The 17,079-nt window shown below is 42.1% G+C and overlaps 1 protein-coding gene across 3 annotated transcripts in view; it reads right to left on the bottom strand.

The window, feature by feature from the left end:
• Window positions 1-3,050: 3,050 nt before the first annotated feature.
• Window positions 3,051-17,079, bottom strand: part of RPRD1B (regulation of nuclear pre-mRNA domain containing 1B) — a 30,330-nt gene continuing 16,301 nt past the window's right edge. The window contains exon 7 of one of the 3 annotated variants that reach the window (XM_072879494.1): window positions 3,051-5,557. In XM_072879494.1, the coding sequence (XP_072735595.1) occupies window positions 5,408-5,557 (150 nt within the window). In that variant the 3' untranslated portion in view covers window positions 3,051-5,407. Of the gene's footprint in view, window positions 5,558-6,366; window positions 6,516-7,010; window positions 7,059-17,079 lie in introns of those variants that run through there. The other 2 variants (XM_072879497.1, XM_072879496.1) reach the window with 2 other exon arrangements.

Genomic DNA, 17,079 nt, shown 5'->3' with positions numbered 1-17,079 from the left:
AGAACAGCCACAGCAACGCAGCCAAAGGGAAGCCGAGAGCAGGCTGTGGGTTCCCCGCTGCTGCTGGCAGTGTGGCTCGTCAAAACAAAACAGACGACCTGTTTGAAGCGACTCGGTCTCCCAAGACAAATATTAAGCTTCTCTCGCCCCCGAGCATCACTAAAAGTGTGAAAAGACACTTACAGTTTTAGGTGAAAAAAAAATGTTTCACAGTTAACTCTGTGCCAAAAAAATCCATGAGGCAGATGCAGGGAGAACACAACTGGGTGTCCTATATTAATACACGCTTTAGCCTCCATTCCCTGGACAGCACACAAAACGTCTCAAAACCCGTATTTCACAACGGCAGCAGAGTAGATGATTGTCATCTGCTTGGCAATCAGAGTGGCAGATGTCCCATCCTCTTACTGGAACGGCTGCTCCATTGGTTCAGCGGCAGAAGCCGGGCAGTTTAGCATCAAGAACAAGGGGATGCCAAGCGCGGGATTCGGGGCATCTTCCCGGGGCTGCCGCTCTCTCCCTGGGTGAAGCCCACACCTCCACCCCTCGCATCGCTGCACTGCCTACCTGCACAGGGCATCGTACGGCCACGTGCGCCGATCCCCTCCATAAGGGCCTCGGATGCTCCTGCATTCTGGACCAGCATAACCATGAAGTTTCATCTGCTCCAGCATATGTGGAGGCTTGGCAGGGTATCAGCCTTTAGCGAACTTCTTGCTAAATGGTGCCATGTGAAGCCCCTACTGAAAATACAAACAAACAATTTTCTACCTACTGTTGCCTTCCAGCAGACTTTTCACACGACTCCTGCAAGCGGAAAAAGAGGGGAAGGCAGAAGGGAAAGGCTGCAAGCAGCTGTCTAGAAGAGACAAAGGCATTTACGTTGTAATTCACACCCATTTCCTTTCAATCCTCTTTCCACAAGACCTTGCTTTTCACAATATAATCCCTCGAAGAAGCTTATTTGCTTCTTGGGCTTTCTGGAGAAGCCCCGAGCTGGACACCGCACCCAGCCCCGCCGTGGGCTCAGCGTGCTGACTGGCGCGGAGGCCCTCCCCTGCACGCCCTAGATCCTCTCGCAGCAAGCATCGAGCTGCAAAATCCAAGCCTGCAGGGATGTAAAACCTCAAACGTTGATTCTTCCTTTCCAAATCAGGTGCCGCTCCACCGAGCCAGCTCCCTCCACGCCCAGCCCCCCCCATCGCCCTTCAAACGCCTCCTGCACTGTGAAACCATGCCTGGTATTTCCTGTACCACGAAGCTTTCAATCCGAGACTCTGTACTTGCCATATTTTAACAGGAACATTTTTATCCTTCTGCTTTATAAACCACTGATTCAAACTTCACTTGCATTTTACTTGCCTATGGAGACAAGAATTTACTTCCTAAGACGGCACAAAAATGACACTTTCAGTGCTAACGCAAAATCCTTTATCTTTGTATTGCAGTAATACCGAACCTCCACGGCTTCCAAAGCTTCCCGGTTCTTCTGGCTCATTTTCCTTGCTTGTTTACCCAAAAATCTCCAAAATACAACTGGCCCTAGGAAGCTTGGTGGGCCCCAGCCTTACAAACCACAGCAAGGTTCACACAGGAGAACGGCAGCTGATGCCGGTGGCAGTTCCCTAACAGCAAGTGAAAGCGCTAACAGACCGTCGCAGCGTCTATGGCAACGTTTCATTCAGATATGGTTTGTTTTTTTTTTCAGATGGCATGAGGCACATTTTGTGATTTTTCTATCTAATCTTAAAGATAAACATACTTAAAGTTTAGAACTGACCAGGGAACGTATCAACACTTGGCCTGAGTAAATAACCGGACTGAGCCCACAGCAGTCTCGCTCCGGGGCGAGACGCCGGGCGCCAGGCAGCACAACTGCTCGCTGCCTCCACAGAAAGCCCCCGCCGCTCTGAAGCGATGCCAGCCTTGCTTTCTCAGCACCGTTATCACCTGTGATCTTCCAGACTTACGTGCTAGTTCACTAGGACCGAGTTCCCACCTTCTCCAGACGCGTAAGCCAACGTTAGTTTGTTACACAGCACTACCTGGTGAGCATGCAGAGCGAAGGGAACACGCACCAGGGCACTGAAGTAGTTAACTGCATAGAAAGCTGCCTAACAGTCAAATATTTTTGGAGGCAGTTGTTTCAGCTCTTAAAAAAAACCCCCAAAACAACAAAAAAACCCCAGATTCGCAAAGGCAGGAAAGGACACCCAGTACCTAGTCACATTTTTTGCCTTTGAAAACCTTTTCTCTAGTTGCTACAAACACGATACAAAGGTGGCTTTCACGGGGAGGGATCACGCCAGGCTCCCTCCTACTCACAGAAGGCTGCACATCAAACTTCTGCAAGCCCTTTATGAAAGCAGTACTAAATATAGTCTCTTTAACGGAAGATTTGTAAATTGGTATAAAAATGTGAGCACCTTTACAGATACTCTCCAAGGCATATGAAACAATTACTGTTTGCCCAGAGCCCGTTGCAGAGTAGTTAACTGGAGTGAAGAACCCCTAAGCCCCCCCAAAACCTCTCAGAGAATCAATGCCCAGTGAGAGGGGGAGGCCCCCCTCCTCCGGAGCAGACGGGCTTCGGTCACGCGGCGTCACAGATCCCGCTGTAACAGCGGCTCTCGATGCCTGCACAGGAAAGCCAGTTTCCTGGCTTCCAGCTTCGGCCTTTGTTTGTTCCTTTGTATTTTTTTTAGGAGTAATTATTAGCATGTCCTCCATGTGACCTAAATTAATTTACTAATTAAGAAGCTAGTCTTCTGTAGCGTGCCCCTCAAATCAGAGGTTACTGCAGGGGAGCGTATTTTATTTTTGTTCGTTGCAGTAATCACCCGAGAAAGTTGCATATGGATTTGGCTTATAAGCCGTCAGAAAGCGTGACTGTAATTTGACAAACTCGGATGATACTCTACATCTACAAACGCTAATGCAAGGACCGTCCAGCAGCCACTGCCTCCAATTTTAGAGGGCAAAAAACCCAAAACAAAACCCATGGTGTGCCAGAGCAACACCTGCGTCGTGAAAAAAAAGTAAAAGCACTATTATTCAACGACACCCTCTTTATTCAAAAATAGATATCTATGAGACATTTCAGAATATACTGCTGTCACAAATGGCAGCCTATATGTCTAAATTAATTCCTAAATCAATTCATATACAGATTTGAGCTTTTGTTAAAAAAAGACACACCTTGGGGAAATCTGTTAACCTTGAGAGAATGTCACCCAGTTCACCAGATGCCCTCTGCCCAAAAAGTAAAACAAATAAAATTAAAAACCACAAGACTTCATTTAAATTAAGCAAAATAAAACACACACATATATTTGGAAAAAAAAAATCAAAACATTTCAATTAAAAAAAAAAAGACATACAACTCTCTCACAGAAGATCTGCCCAAAACAACAGCGTGAGATGTCACCACATTTGTCTACATCATTTTTTTATGACAGCTTTTTTGTCCTATAATGGATACACATTCAATCAACAGTCAAAATAATTATTGGTTAAAACAGCCCCAGGGTAACTCCATGAGCTGAGACAGGACAGAAATGAGTCTTTTGGCTTGGGTTTTCAAGGTTGGGGTGGGGGGTTGTTTTTCATTTTTGGCAAAAGCAGAGAGAATGTACAGTGCTTTATCTAAATAACATTTGGACCATAAAATGCTGTGCAATCAAACCAATTCGTGGAAAGAATAGTTCTGCCACTGGAAAATGTCCTGTAAACTCAAAACACATTTCTTAGCTGGGCAGCAAGGGTGCAAGGAGTTTTTAAAAAAGGACAAAATGAAGTGTCAGTAAGAAAGGACGTGAGCTTCTCGACAACTTAATGACCAAAAAATGCTGTATTATTTGTTTTAACTGAATGCTGAATAGGCTCCGAATACCCTGTAAAATAAATTAATGAGGACGCAGAACAAGCTTTGCATTTCTGTAGGTTTCCTCTCACGTCTTTGACAACAGCAGCTTAAGACTATAGGGAGGGACAAACACAGCACATCACTTCAACGAGTTTCAGCCTCTGTGTTACAAAACCTGTATTACCAGATCAAGTGTTTCCAGAAACTTAAAATGTTTTATAGTGAGAGGTGCTAAATTTAACAGAATTGTTATCCAAATTGGAATGGTTTTCAGTGATCAGAGTCCAGCTTGTTAGACCTAACATACGAACGGAAATGTAACTACATCCATGGCAGCTAAAACATTAGCTAGCAACATAATGGAATTAAGAGTATTTTAAATTTGCCTTCTTTTTTCTTTCTGACTTTTCCCGATTATAAAAGTCAACTCACAATAACCTGTGACACAAAATTAAGTACATCCTTCTAATATCTACATGCATGGACATGGTACATGTGCATACAGGATATGTGCATATATGTGGGTCTATTTTCTATATAAATAAATATTTATACCACATTTAACTTCTGTTCATCAAATAACTTCACTAAAGCTATGGGGAGAACTTATAGAACAGTATTTCCAATGTGACCATCCTCAGAGTAGATCAGACAGTGCCTGTCACTGGGATATCACCAGTTGCAATACACCATTCCAACCTCTCAGTTCGTTAAGCCAAAGGTTCTGTGACCGTCTAATTTTGTATAGTGAAGAGGGAAAATGTGGTATAAATCTAAGGTAGCTACAACAAAATTTACTTCCATTCTCATTTAGGTAATACCCCATTCTGCATTGCTCAGCAGAGTGTAAATTATGAAGCTATCTCTAATTCACACAGAAAAGCTGCTTATTTTTATTGCCTGTGGTGAGTTTCAATTCACATACATGCCAAACAGGAACTATCTTCATGTCAGTCCCAGAACAGAACGAGGAACTGTAGATTTAAGAAAAATATTTCTCTGTACCATTGCTCAGTAGATGCCGCCTTCTTACGCTGACATGGTACAGTACCTGCATACACACACACATCCGACGAAGCCCGCTAGCCACTCTACTGCTCTCAGAGATGAGGTTCAGAAACCCGACTAAAACAGACAAGACTTATTCAGAAATAATGCGATACTTTTACAGAGAAAAATGTTATGTGGTCAACCTTTCTTTGAAAACTTTCCAGGTATGTATGTACATGATTCTCATTACTTTTGTGGGGGTAACAAGTGCTAAGAGCAAACAGCAACTAAAGAGTATGGAAAAATACGAGAAAAGTTTGCCTATATGGACTATCCCCACCCCCTTTAGAGCTCACAAAAACTCGCTCTTTTTCCTCCCCTCAAGGTGAGCCAGTGTACACAGAGAGAGGGTGAGCATGAGCAGCCAAGAGGTTGAAAGCAGGGTCTGCAAGTTCCTTCCTACTGTAGATCTTGGAAGACTGGATTTCCAGTCAACACCAGAGTCTTCTCACTTCTGCTGGTAATAATGGAAACAGGGGGACACCATTTGTTCTAGTCTGTTGAAAACAGGTCACCAGCAGACGGCAGAGGTGCCAGACCTCCTGTGACATTGGGCAGCAGTGACAGATCTGGAAGGCTCTGGATGTGGGATTTCAGCTCCTTGCGGACCTGGGTTACCCGAGCAAGCTTCTGTTTATATTCCTGAGGGAAAGAGACAAGAGAACGAAGATTAAGCACAGGTTAATTAACAGTGCTTTTAGTTAAGCCAGGAGTATTTTCCAGGTGAGGATTCTGGGAGAATGTGGCAAGGTACTGGTTCTCCGAGCAACTGCTGGCATGACTGCAGACCCTGTCATCTGCACCCAAATTCATGGCCTGGTATCAACAGAAAGTCCACAAGCTTTGGCATCCCAAAACCACTAATCCTGCCCTGCATTACTTGAACAGAAGCTATGTAAAATGCCCCCAAACCTGCACCCACTGGGGCCTGGTAGAGTATTTGAGAGAAGCGTCATTACATAGCTGCTCTGTTCTTGTATTCCTCCCCAGGCTACCGACTTCCACCCACTGCCAGAGGAGAGGAACACCGACAGAGCGCTCCTCAGACACACCTCTACTGACAAAGGCAGCAGGCGGAGGTACACCAGAGGTATTGATACTACTATGCTGCTAAAATGCTCATTTTTTTCAAGCTTGATCCATGTTGAATATTTAGATAATCCAGTTTTCCCTTACAAGTCATTAAATCAAACCCAAGTTTTGGTTGTGAAATAGGGTCTCCCTTTATGAGTTGTTAGACGACTCATGTTAGCAACCACAGCAGCTGTACCATGAGACTGCCATGTTAGCAAACACCACAGAAATACGTGTATGATCACTAAATGTAAACCAGAGAAAGACACAACCACGCTGGACTGAAACCAAGCAGAAGACAGATACTAAAATTTTCAGAATTTTATTACAAAGGGAGAAAAACACTAAGTTAAAAATCCCTGAACAGGAAACTTGCAAGTAGTTTTTCCACAAATGAGGTCTGGATTGAGCATTAGAAGTCCACTAAGAAATATCTATCCTTCTTCAGAAATCCCCACAACCTAAGAGACACCAGATAACAGCGACTAGTATTTCACAATGAGAAGACAGAGGCAAAGTTTGGACCCTGAAAATGAAAGAAAGAAGCGTACCTTGTTAAATTATGTTTAGAGGCCATTTAAGAGCAGACCAACACATATCCAAGCTATCTAATACAGTAGCTCAATTAAAGATTGATGTTTATGTAATCTTCAAAGTTTTGTGATTCTAAACATTTACGTAACAGTCACAGAAGACAGCTATTTAAGTAATAAAAAACCAGTATCACATCATTTCTTTTGGAATGCACCAGTCTTTACCCAACTATGCATAGCATATTTTTCGTGGCATCTCCAGAATGCAGGAAGGAATGAGCTTAAGAAAAATCATATGCAGAATAGGCTTCCATACAGTCAGTTGTAATATTAACTTACTTTTCATTTCTTAATTACTTGACAAAGAGAACAGTTTACCAGAGAACAGAAGTTTATCTTTGAAGATCAAATCAAACTAGGCACACATGTAATCAAAACATCTTTCTGAAGACTTTACAACTTTAATCCAGTCTTTCTAACCTTCTCAGTGATGGAAATTCTCTTCACCTTCTCCAAATATCAAAGCAGAGCAGTTCCTGCGGGGTTACAAGCAATGAGTTTACACTCTCTGTGTTTCATTACTTTGAATTAGAATTGTGAGAGCAGCAGTCGACTGCAACAACTCGGAATACCCCTATGCCTAGAATGGCTATATAAATATATTCCATAAACTTCCTGCCAGCACCAAATAAGAATGTCCTTCAACAGCCTATTTCAAACTTAAATCCTTTTATGAGACTCAGTGAGTTAACATACCATCATAACCAAACACTTCTGTTAAAGTACATAGGATAGATACTGAAATAATCAAGTTCAAACAAAGCTCTACCAGCTTCATAAACTCAAGTGTACTGTTCTCAAGCCTAGAGAGCAACACCAACAAAAATTCAGGAGGAGGTGTGCCCATTAATTTAGGATTGCGAGGATTTGTTTTGTTTTAATGGAAGACAACGAATCAGGATCAAAATAAGAATGCACCCCAAATCCCTAGTCATACCATTTTGGGAAATGCTTAAATAGGGACGCAAGTCAAGAAAGTCATGTTATGAAAACGGAGAACAAAAACAGGAAAACACCCCAGAATTTTAAGCATGAATACAGAAAAAAAGCAGATAAAGAGGAAAACCATGGAAGTACTGCATTCCGACACTTAGCATGCTTCTGCAAGAGAAGGTGGAAGCCAACACTGGGGATGGAGAGAGATGGTAAATGCCAGACTCTGCTCAAGCCTGGCACGGCACGAATAACGTGAGGCAGGGAGACAGCAAAACACCAGCTCCTGCACATATGGGATACAGACAGCAAAAATATTTATTCTATTCCAAATGCTTACAGATCGAAGGTGGAAGGGGCTGGATTCAGAGACTGCTTTTTGCCACCCCCAGAAGACTATCTTAAAAATAAATAAATAAATAAATAAATAGTGATTCAGGACATTGTCAGGGAGTGATGGATATCAAGCCAGGAAAGAAAGGGCAGCGCTTTCTCAAGAATGCCAAACCCTGTCAAGAATTAATATCGGCAGATTTTTTTTTTTGCTGTAGTAATTCTTACTAAAGATAGGAAAGAAATCAAGAACGGCAAGGCAGCTGGCAAGTCCTCCAAGTCTGATAAATGGGTAGAAGGTGCAAGTTCCAAGCATAAGCCAAGAAAATACCTCAAATACTGCTTGAATTGTCAAGACCCATGCATGAGAATTCTGTAAAAACAGGTACATGGGATGTACCTGTTTTTACAGAATTCTCGCAATGTCTCGCAACGTCTGCCTTCACGGGAAGGCTAATGTCCTGCCACTTTCAGGGCAAAACTGACAAGAGGACCAGGATACGCTACTTCTAGTGGACAATTAGGACTAGGACATTATGGTTTTTTAGCTGAAGACAATTTACCTGGCTATTACAATTGTATTAGATCCAAACAATATTTCTTTCTTAATAGAACTATTTAGGGGAGTGAGAATCTGTCCAATGCCTTGCTTGATAGCCCAGCTCTGAGAAAACATGCCGACAAATGAAGAACCACTAAGATGGATGCAAACTGTACTTCTGTTCTGGTTTTTATGCTATAGCAAACATACAGAACTAGGAGCAATTCCTCTACATATTAACAGCAGCAACCTGTTCCCAGATTTACAATTGACAGCTTCAAACGTTTAGGAGAATATTGCACGTAACATATCCCATGTTTGGGGATACTCTACATTGAGAGCTACATGGAATACTGAGCTATCACAAATACCTTCTCAATTTGAGCAGAGACTTCTGTACATATATGATGACAAAAGAAAAAAAATAATCAAGTCACCTTGATAACCACATCCGTTTAATTCTAAGTAATTCTACCTTACTAGTAGGTTAATGCAGGCATTTCCTAGTCCACACAAAAGTTTTTGTTAAAGCAGTGAGGCCTAAATCCTATCTGTTAAGAAAGACAGACAGACAGAAAGAAAGATAAATACTCACAAGGAAAAGGCAGCAACAGCGCCAAAACCATTAAAAACTGGCTCAGAAAAACATCACTAAATTCAGGAATGGAAATGATGTTCTAAGGCAGTAATCCAGGAACCAAGATTTCCTAGAAGGGATGAATACTTGCTGGACAGATTTGATACACAACACAGACTACATTAGAGAACTGTCTCCTGCATGCTTAACACTTTCCATCTGCTCTGGTACCAAAACATTGCTCTGATTTGTGGCAGAGCTGTAAAGGACCTGAGAGACCGGATGCCAAAGCTGGGTCGGGGGTGCTGACCGCCCTGAAGCACCTGGCAGGCACACCAAGCCAAGCCAAGGCACTGATCTAAAGACAGTATCAAAGACAGAGCCTGGAGGCAGCCCGTCACTTCTGGGCAGCTGCTCCTAGAAGCGGAGAATTCTGAAGCCCTGCTGCAACATGGAAGAAGCGCCTACCAGGGAGATGCAATCCTTCACATGAAGTGCAAGGCACGTTTATTTGTATTTGCCATTTGTACTATTCAGGAATATACCTCAGCTCCACTCAGGAGCATGCATAGCCAGAGACACGTAACCCCCTTCCAGGCTTGGGGGCTTTTCTTTTTCCACAAACCGAGTTGTGGCCATATTCTGCAATGTAGGACTCTTTAAGCAGGTTTTATGTGAAACCATGTTTTTCATGTAGCCCATGACATGCTTTGAAACTGCATCTGACAGATTTTTGCATAAGGTCCCTCCATTATGAAACTGAAAAAATACGAAGTGCGCTTAAGAGAAACCACTGCTTTCTGAGGTCTTAGTTTGTACTCCATGTGTCTAGCTAATTGCCTCGCTGCATAGTAGGCTTTCATTAAGATTAATAGTATTTGGATGCTATTTGCTTTTTTTATACAAAATAATGAGATCTTTGCTGCAAGCAGGAGTTTCAGGATGATACAGAAAAAACTGGCGCTGTGCCACACGAATGCTTTTGCTAATCAACATTCCCTTTCAGTATGCAGCATTCTACTTCCACAGCGGCCAAGTGAATTAGATACTTAGTCCTTGAAACAAATGCAAAATCAGAATTAAACTCCACTGAATGAATCCAACGGAAGCGTTTCATTCGAAAGAAGCCTTGCTTGAACATTATAAGACTGACTGTAACCGACATGACAGGAAATTCATTCTGAGGACTGCTGCATGGCTTGGCTCACCTTGTCGAGTTACACAGCACAGACTTCATTTTATTTTAGCTTAGAATTTGCACTGGACACTTCCATTCCTGTGCTGTGTCAAGCAGTAACATGCTGTAAGTTATCATAGCAATTGCATCTACTAAAAACCATCTAGTTAAGCATTAATGAGAATTTAGAAAGTGAATAGGAAGAGCAGCCAGTCAGTCTCAGTTTTGACAGGCTGTAGCTTGAGACAGATGTGTGAAAGCAAAAGATCACAGAAGTCAGGGGAAAAAAAAATGCACCAGAGGCTTGACCGAAAATTTGAAGAGAGTAGATAGTGAAGCAAGAGGTTTGACAGTAATATGTTTATATGGTCATGTAAAATCTCTATTTAAAAACATTAAATATACAACACTAATATAGAAGGTTGATTAGGTATTCCTTCGCTTTTGCTGCTTGCCACTTAACCTATGTAAAGTACTTTTAAAACATACTCATTAAAACATGTTAGAATAATAATGTCACAATGAGAGCGTATTTATAAGAAATGACCAATATGAAGGGTGTTGGGAGAAAATTACCAAAAATGAAAAGCTTTCTAAAGCGAGGACAGTCAAGTTCCTGCTCAGTGAGTATGTGAACAGCACATGTAAGTCCTCGTCTTATATCCTGACAGAACATTTAGACACAGCACATCAAAATTAGAACAGCAAGGGGTTTTTTTTGTTTGTTGCTTCTGAGGTCATGTGTCGTCCCCCCAAGGTTGTTCTTTATTATCTGAGAAAGTATGGATTATTGTTAATCAGTATTTCCAGTATATATACACCTAGAGGACAACCAAACTTTTTTTTTTTTAGCATAGATAATTTGTTAGGTAACTTTTAAAAAAGCCTACTGTTTGATTTCAGTTCTGTGCTCAAGAGCAACTCTGTACAGAAGATGCCCAGTTTGCATGCTACATATATGTTCACCCCACCTCTGCCAGGCTATTCCTTTTGGCCTTTTCAAAAGCAGTTCAAAATTTTCCTTCTCCAATGCATCAGCACTTTTCTCCTGCCTTCAAACCCACCTCCTTCCACATTCTCTCAAGTGTCACATTTGAGCAAGCCCAGTTTTAAAACCATATTCTATCCTGTATTTCATACTGTATAAGCATAAATCAATCTTCCCCGCATGACGGTGGAAAGCATTGGTCAGTGTGCCAAGCAGAATTACTGACAGTTCAATTGGTGGGGAGGGAACAGCTTTCTCCACATCAGTTATAACCACCCAAACCTCATAGAAAGCAAATTTTAAAGAGTCTGTCTACAAAACAGACATTAATTTGCCTTGTAAAGAAACCCTACAGTCCTAGAAATAAAAGTAGTCTTGGTCAAAAGGCGGCAGCTGACAAACATGCACACAAAAGCCAAGAGAGAAAAGAACAGGAAACAAAACATGAATTATCCATAAATTTGCTTATTTCCATGCAAATTCAGCTGAAACAAGTGAGAGATCAGACACATTTGAGGCCTGATCCAGAACCCAAAGTCCTCTGAAATAGTTTGTCTGGACACTTGCTGGTCTAGGACACGCATGCCACCTTGAAAAAGACCTGCATCTGCTCTGGTGCAGTTCGGCAGCTGCGCAAGCCTGGCAGCAAGGCTGCCCTGCCCCTCCTCTGCAGGCTAGGCAGTGCAAGCCCAGCGCTGCGCTGCAACGGCTTCTTGGCAAAGCAGCCACAAGCCTGCAGAGAAGAGCGTAGAAATGCCTACAGCTCCACAGCACGTCGTCTGTGTCCTGACATCCTGACTGCAGGAGCGTGTGTTTGAGTGCCAAGGGGACAGAACATTCTCCAGTACCTGGCAGAACTCAAAAGCAGCAGTGCAGTCAGCATGGCAAACGCTTTGAGGGGTTCTTAACAGCCACACAGTCAATTTGCCCCTGCAAGAAGTCAGATAACAGAGGGAAACTTCTTCCATTTGACAAGTTCAGTGCAGCAGAACCCACCTCAAAAGCAAAGTGAAAACAAATACTACTGAAGCCAGTTTTCCTTATTTTGCAGCAGCACTAAACCAACAAACCTGAGGTTTTTATACAACACATCTGAAAGATGCGGTCCAGGAATCAGAGCTTGAATGATGTATTTCCTTACAGAGCTACAGTTTACTTTCATGCCTTAAATTTGTTCACAGTCTTGGTCTTTTAAATTTGACAAGGCTTCTTTTTTTTGCGGCATCGTTCATTACGCTTCACCAGAGATGGCATTTCTGCTCTTGGCACAATTACATGCTCTGAAACCATAACTCGTCTCCTTGTTCTCTTTACTGCAGGCAACTTTTAAGTTGTCCAATAGAAGAGTCAGCATCAGAGGCCCCTGCAGAGCATTTCTCCAGCTGCTGGAGATGCTGCCTCCTCATCTACTGGCCTTTGCAAGGTTTAAAAGCTCTCTCAGAATTGGCCTGGGCTGCCACTGTACAATGGCAACGAAACCTGGCTTCATTTGCAATATATCAGGAAGAGCGTGGCCAGCAGGACTAGGGCAGTGATTGCCCCCTGTACTTGGCACTGGTGAGGCTGCACCTCGAATGCTGTGTGCAGTTTTGGGCCCCTCACTACAACAGAGACATTGAGGGGCTGGAGCGTGTCCAGAGAAGGGCAACGGAGCTGGGGAAGGGTCTGGAGCACAAGGCTGATGGGGAGCGGCTGAGGGACCGGGGGTTGTTCAGCCTGGAGAAAAGGAGGCTGAGGGGAGACCTCATCGCTCTCTACAACTGCCTGAAAGGAGGGTGTAGAGAGGTGGGGTCGGTCTCTTCTCCCAAGTAACAAGCCATAGGACGAGAGGAAATGGGCTCAAGTTGCGCCAGGGGAGGTTTAGACTGGATATTAGGAAAGATTTCTTCACCAAAAGGGTTGCCAAGCATTGGAAGAGGCTGCCCAGGGGAGTGGTGGAGTCCCCATCCCTGGGGGTATTTAAAAGACGTGTGGATGTGGTGCTCAGGGACATGGTTTAGTGGTGGGCTTGGCAGTGCTGGGTTAACGGTTGGACTCGATGACCTTACGGATCTCTTCCAACCTAAACGATTCTATGATTCTATATGCTTCGCACAATAAACATTGGGAGGGTGCAAACGATGTTCATGACAAAAATCAACATTTAGGGCACAAGCAAACAGGTACACATGCACCTCTCTTCAAGCATCTTCATGCTTTTGAATGCTAAGCAAAAGAGTAGTTATATACTGGCTCACCTCAGTAAAATGCATTAAAACATTATATATTAATATTAGACAATTTTTATTTGCTTTTATTTTTTTCGTATGATTTAATTTGCAGTACTACTATAATTATGAATGCCTACAAGTACCTACAAAGTGAAGAAATTATATCTTTGCATTGTGCAAAGAAACACAGCTGTTGCCTCGAGCCAAACACCACACAGCAGAACCAAATTCACCGCAATGTTAGTTTATTGTATCGCTATGAAACCGCCTTCATTCTTCTCCCACACCCAGAGGCACGACTGGCTCACAGCTGGAAATACTGATGTACAGTTAGTCACTTTTTGCCACGTCAATCAGCAGTTCCGTTTTATAGACCTGAGCGTGACACACTTTGCCTGGGTGCTCCTGTTCAGGATCTTCTTGCCCTGCCCAGGGTAGAGCAGGAGCCCTCCCTCGGCCGCCTAGTTCCCATAGCTATCTCCTGCTACTTGCATGCATGTAAAATACTGACGCTTTTGTTTCCTGGCATAAAAACTAAAACTTCATCTCTTGTTCCCTGCCTAAACCACTGAAATTAATATACCACAACCCAGGAATCCTTGTCTGAGAGGAAAGCAGCAGCCACAAAGGCATGCCAACAGCAATATGCAACAAAAACCTAAGCAGTGGAAGCAACACAGCAATAAATTGCATATTAACCCACCGAACTAAATCGTATTTCAAGAAAGTGTGTAGTGCCGGGCACTCGAGAAAACCTCAGGTGAGACTGTACTTCATCCTTCAGAGATGCATTATCAAAGAGGGTTTGCAAATTCACATGGGCACAGCTTCAACACCTTATTAAAGGTGCCTTGAAGCCATGAATATTAAAAACCACCAACATCTAAAAACCCCCACAGCTCTCAGCAGGATTCCAAGTCACAAATTTTCAGGTGCAGGCAAATCAGAAAAATTCCCCTAAACTGGACCTTAAATACAGTATGTTCTTTATATTTATATATATATGCACACATACACACACAGAGATACATTTGTATGTATACACACATACCCACACACACTCCGTACTATATATACATAGTGCATACACTATAGTATGTTCCTCATGTCACCTTTTACAAATGCAGGTACAGAAGATAAATGGAGGGCATGGGGAAGAACTCAGCATCACCGACTGCAAATCAAAACAAAAATTCTGAATGCACAGTCTCCTCTCTATTTTTTTCCTCTTCTCCCCATTAGATTAAAATACCCCCCCTCCGCTTACTCCAAATTTTCTATTGTCAGCAGTTATTTTAGATACCCATAAAGCTTCCACACAATTTGCCATTTTCTAGCACTACTTTCATTTGATTCTTCTAGTCCCATCTATTTAGTTGACTTCACTTTAGTCACCTGGTACACCAACATGGAAATCCCATGATATCTCCCCCCTGCGTTTCAGTTTTACACAAATTGATTCCCTGGATTTTCTTCCACTTTCCTGCCGTGCATTCACAAAGGGTATGCTGACTTCAAAAGACAATCCTTCCCCTTGAAGTTCTGCAGTCGCAAGTGCTGAAGGACAAAAAACCTCGCCGGCTGATTGTACTCTGTAATTGTAACAGGGGCAGCTGGCCAAAAATAACACAAATCAGAGAACTTTCATTGGAAGTTAAGTACTCATGTGAGATACGGAGACATCTTATCTCATTCTTACAGAAACACCAGTTCCTGTTTCTATGCCTGTCTGCCTGAAAATGGATTTTATTTCCTGACACCTGTTCTGAAAGTCTAGGCTGACCTCTGATCCAGACCAGGCCATGGAAGATCATACAGCAGCTGTAGTATCAAGCCCATAACTTCTGACCGAAATGAAGCACCATTTAAAAAGAAATTCAGTGTTCAGATGCTGAACAACAGATTCCATCATACCTTTCAGTAATTTAACCTAAGGAATATTTACCCTTAAAAATATATGCCTTGTAATAGGATGTTCAGCATCAGCTCTGGTTCAGCTGATTTTGCTCTGCAGCCGATTGCCAGAACTAAAGGAATTCTACCTTCACCTTTTAAGCGCTTTTACACTACAATCAAATTATCACAATCTCCCCCTCCCCCCGATAAAGTAATCCTAATTATTACACTTTCAATTTTTTCAATTGCTACCCTAAAAACAGAGTTTGTCCAGATGTTATGATCTTCAGGCTCTGTGCCAGCTTTCTCCCTTCAAATTACCACGGCTTCTCAGCACGACGTTGTTTCAATCCTCGCTCATGCCAGTCTGTATCAGTGCTGAAGCGTAATAGTGTAATTCGTTGTCCAAAACCGCCTTTCTCAGCATATTGTCCCTTAATTAAACAGCTTTTCTGCAACTGATGACAAGAGCTCTGTGTCGCAGGGTTCAGACATTGCAAAGTATTTTGAGCATTAGCCCACTAGACATAAATACACTGAGTTTATGTATATGTTTTGAGAATTTGCTGTGTTGCACGAGGGATAGTATTAATAGGATTAGTAAACAACTGTAGCTCTTTAGACCACAAAAGCTGCTTTTCAAAAGATGTAGATTAGCTACTTCCATTGCTATCATACTGAAAGACTTTGCTTTGTGAGTAAATAAAATGCAAAAAATATCCAGAGTGATTTCCAAATCAGACGTTGACATATCTTAAAATAAAGCTCTAAGTCATATTGCTATCAGAAACCCCTTTCCCCAGCTAGCAGCCTTGGCTAGATTAGGATAGCAAGTCAATGATCCACCTCCTATCTAAAAATGCCATCTCATCTGAGAGTCAGGAAACTTATTTCACAAGAGGAAAAAAACCAAACCCAAAACTTACGGTCAATGGTACCAAAGATTCTGGAAAAGATACCTTGAGAGAGCAAAGCATACAATGAGAAGATATATAAAATCAGATTGTTTTAAGTTATTTTCTTATTTCAGTCTTTGCCTGAGTAAATGTTTTGGATTTTTAATACATTCTTAATTGCTACAAGAATTTCAGATCCTTCTGTTAAAATGCTTATTAGCACTACAAAGAAAAATCCAGGCTTATCAATAACGTTACTGTGAGAATATCAAAGACTCAAACAAAACTGATAAGCAGATATGGCCTGCCGTATCTGTAACCAACATCTTCCACTATTTATTAACCCTCCGCAACTCCAGAACAATGGAATGCTTTAATCAGGCAATATCCCTCAGCTAAGATTTGAGATTTGACATGAATGTGAATTGTGCCTTCATGTTAAGTAAGTACTAAAGTGGCATTTCCTGCAACTCATTTTAGACTTCTACAGCAGTAAGGCCACCTTGTTTTGGCAGAATGACAAAGACGCCAACCTAAACAGATATTTCATAAGATCATTCTTTAGTTTCCAACGTATTCAAGAATGTGTTTACACTTCACGGTGGGCAAGCAACCTGTCCTGTTGCCATCAACAGGATTATTCCTATCAACAAAGTAGCTCAGCCAGTGAACCGCTTCATTTTCAGGACTACATTTCCGCCTCTGACAGAGTTTCAAGTAACATTCCTTACCAAAAGGATATTTTCCAAAACAAAAAACACCACAATTGTCACAACATTTCAGCTAGTGCATTAGAAATTTTAATTTAACATTGTCATTGTGCATTTCTTAATTTCACAGTCTCAAGCTGACTCAAATTTATGGACTGTTCTGGGCTTTTTAAAACATTGCTGTGCAGCATTTTGCTACCTATTTCTTGCCTTTTTTAAAAAAAGTAAACAGCAAT

This window comes from Ciconia boyciana, chromosome 14 (assembly GCF_034638445.1).
Source record: "Ciconia boyciana chromosome 14, ASM3463844v1, whole genome shotgun sequence".
NCBI lineage: Eukaryota > Metazoa > Chordata > Aves > Ciconiiformes > Ciconiidae > Ciconia > Ciconia boyciana.
Note: the sequence above shows the minus strand (reverse complement) of the source record. Positions and strands in the feature narration are given on the sequence as shown.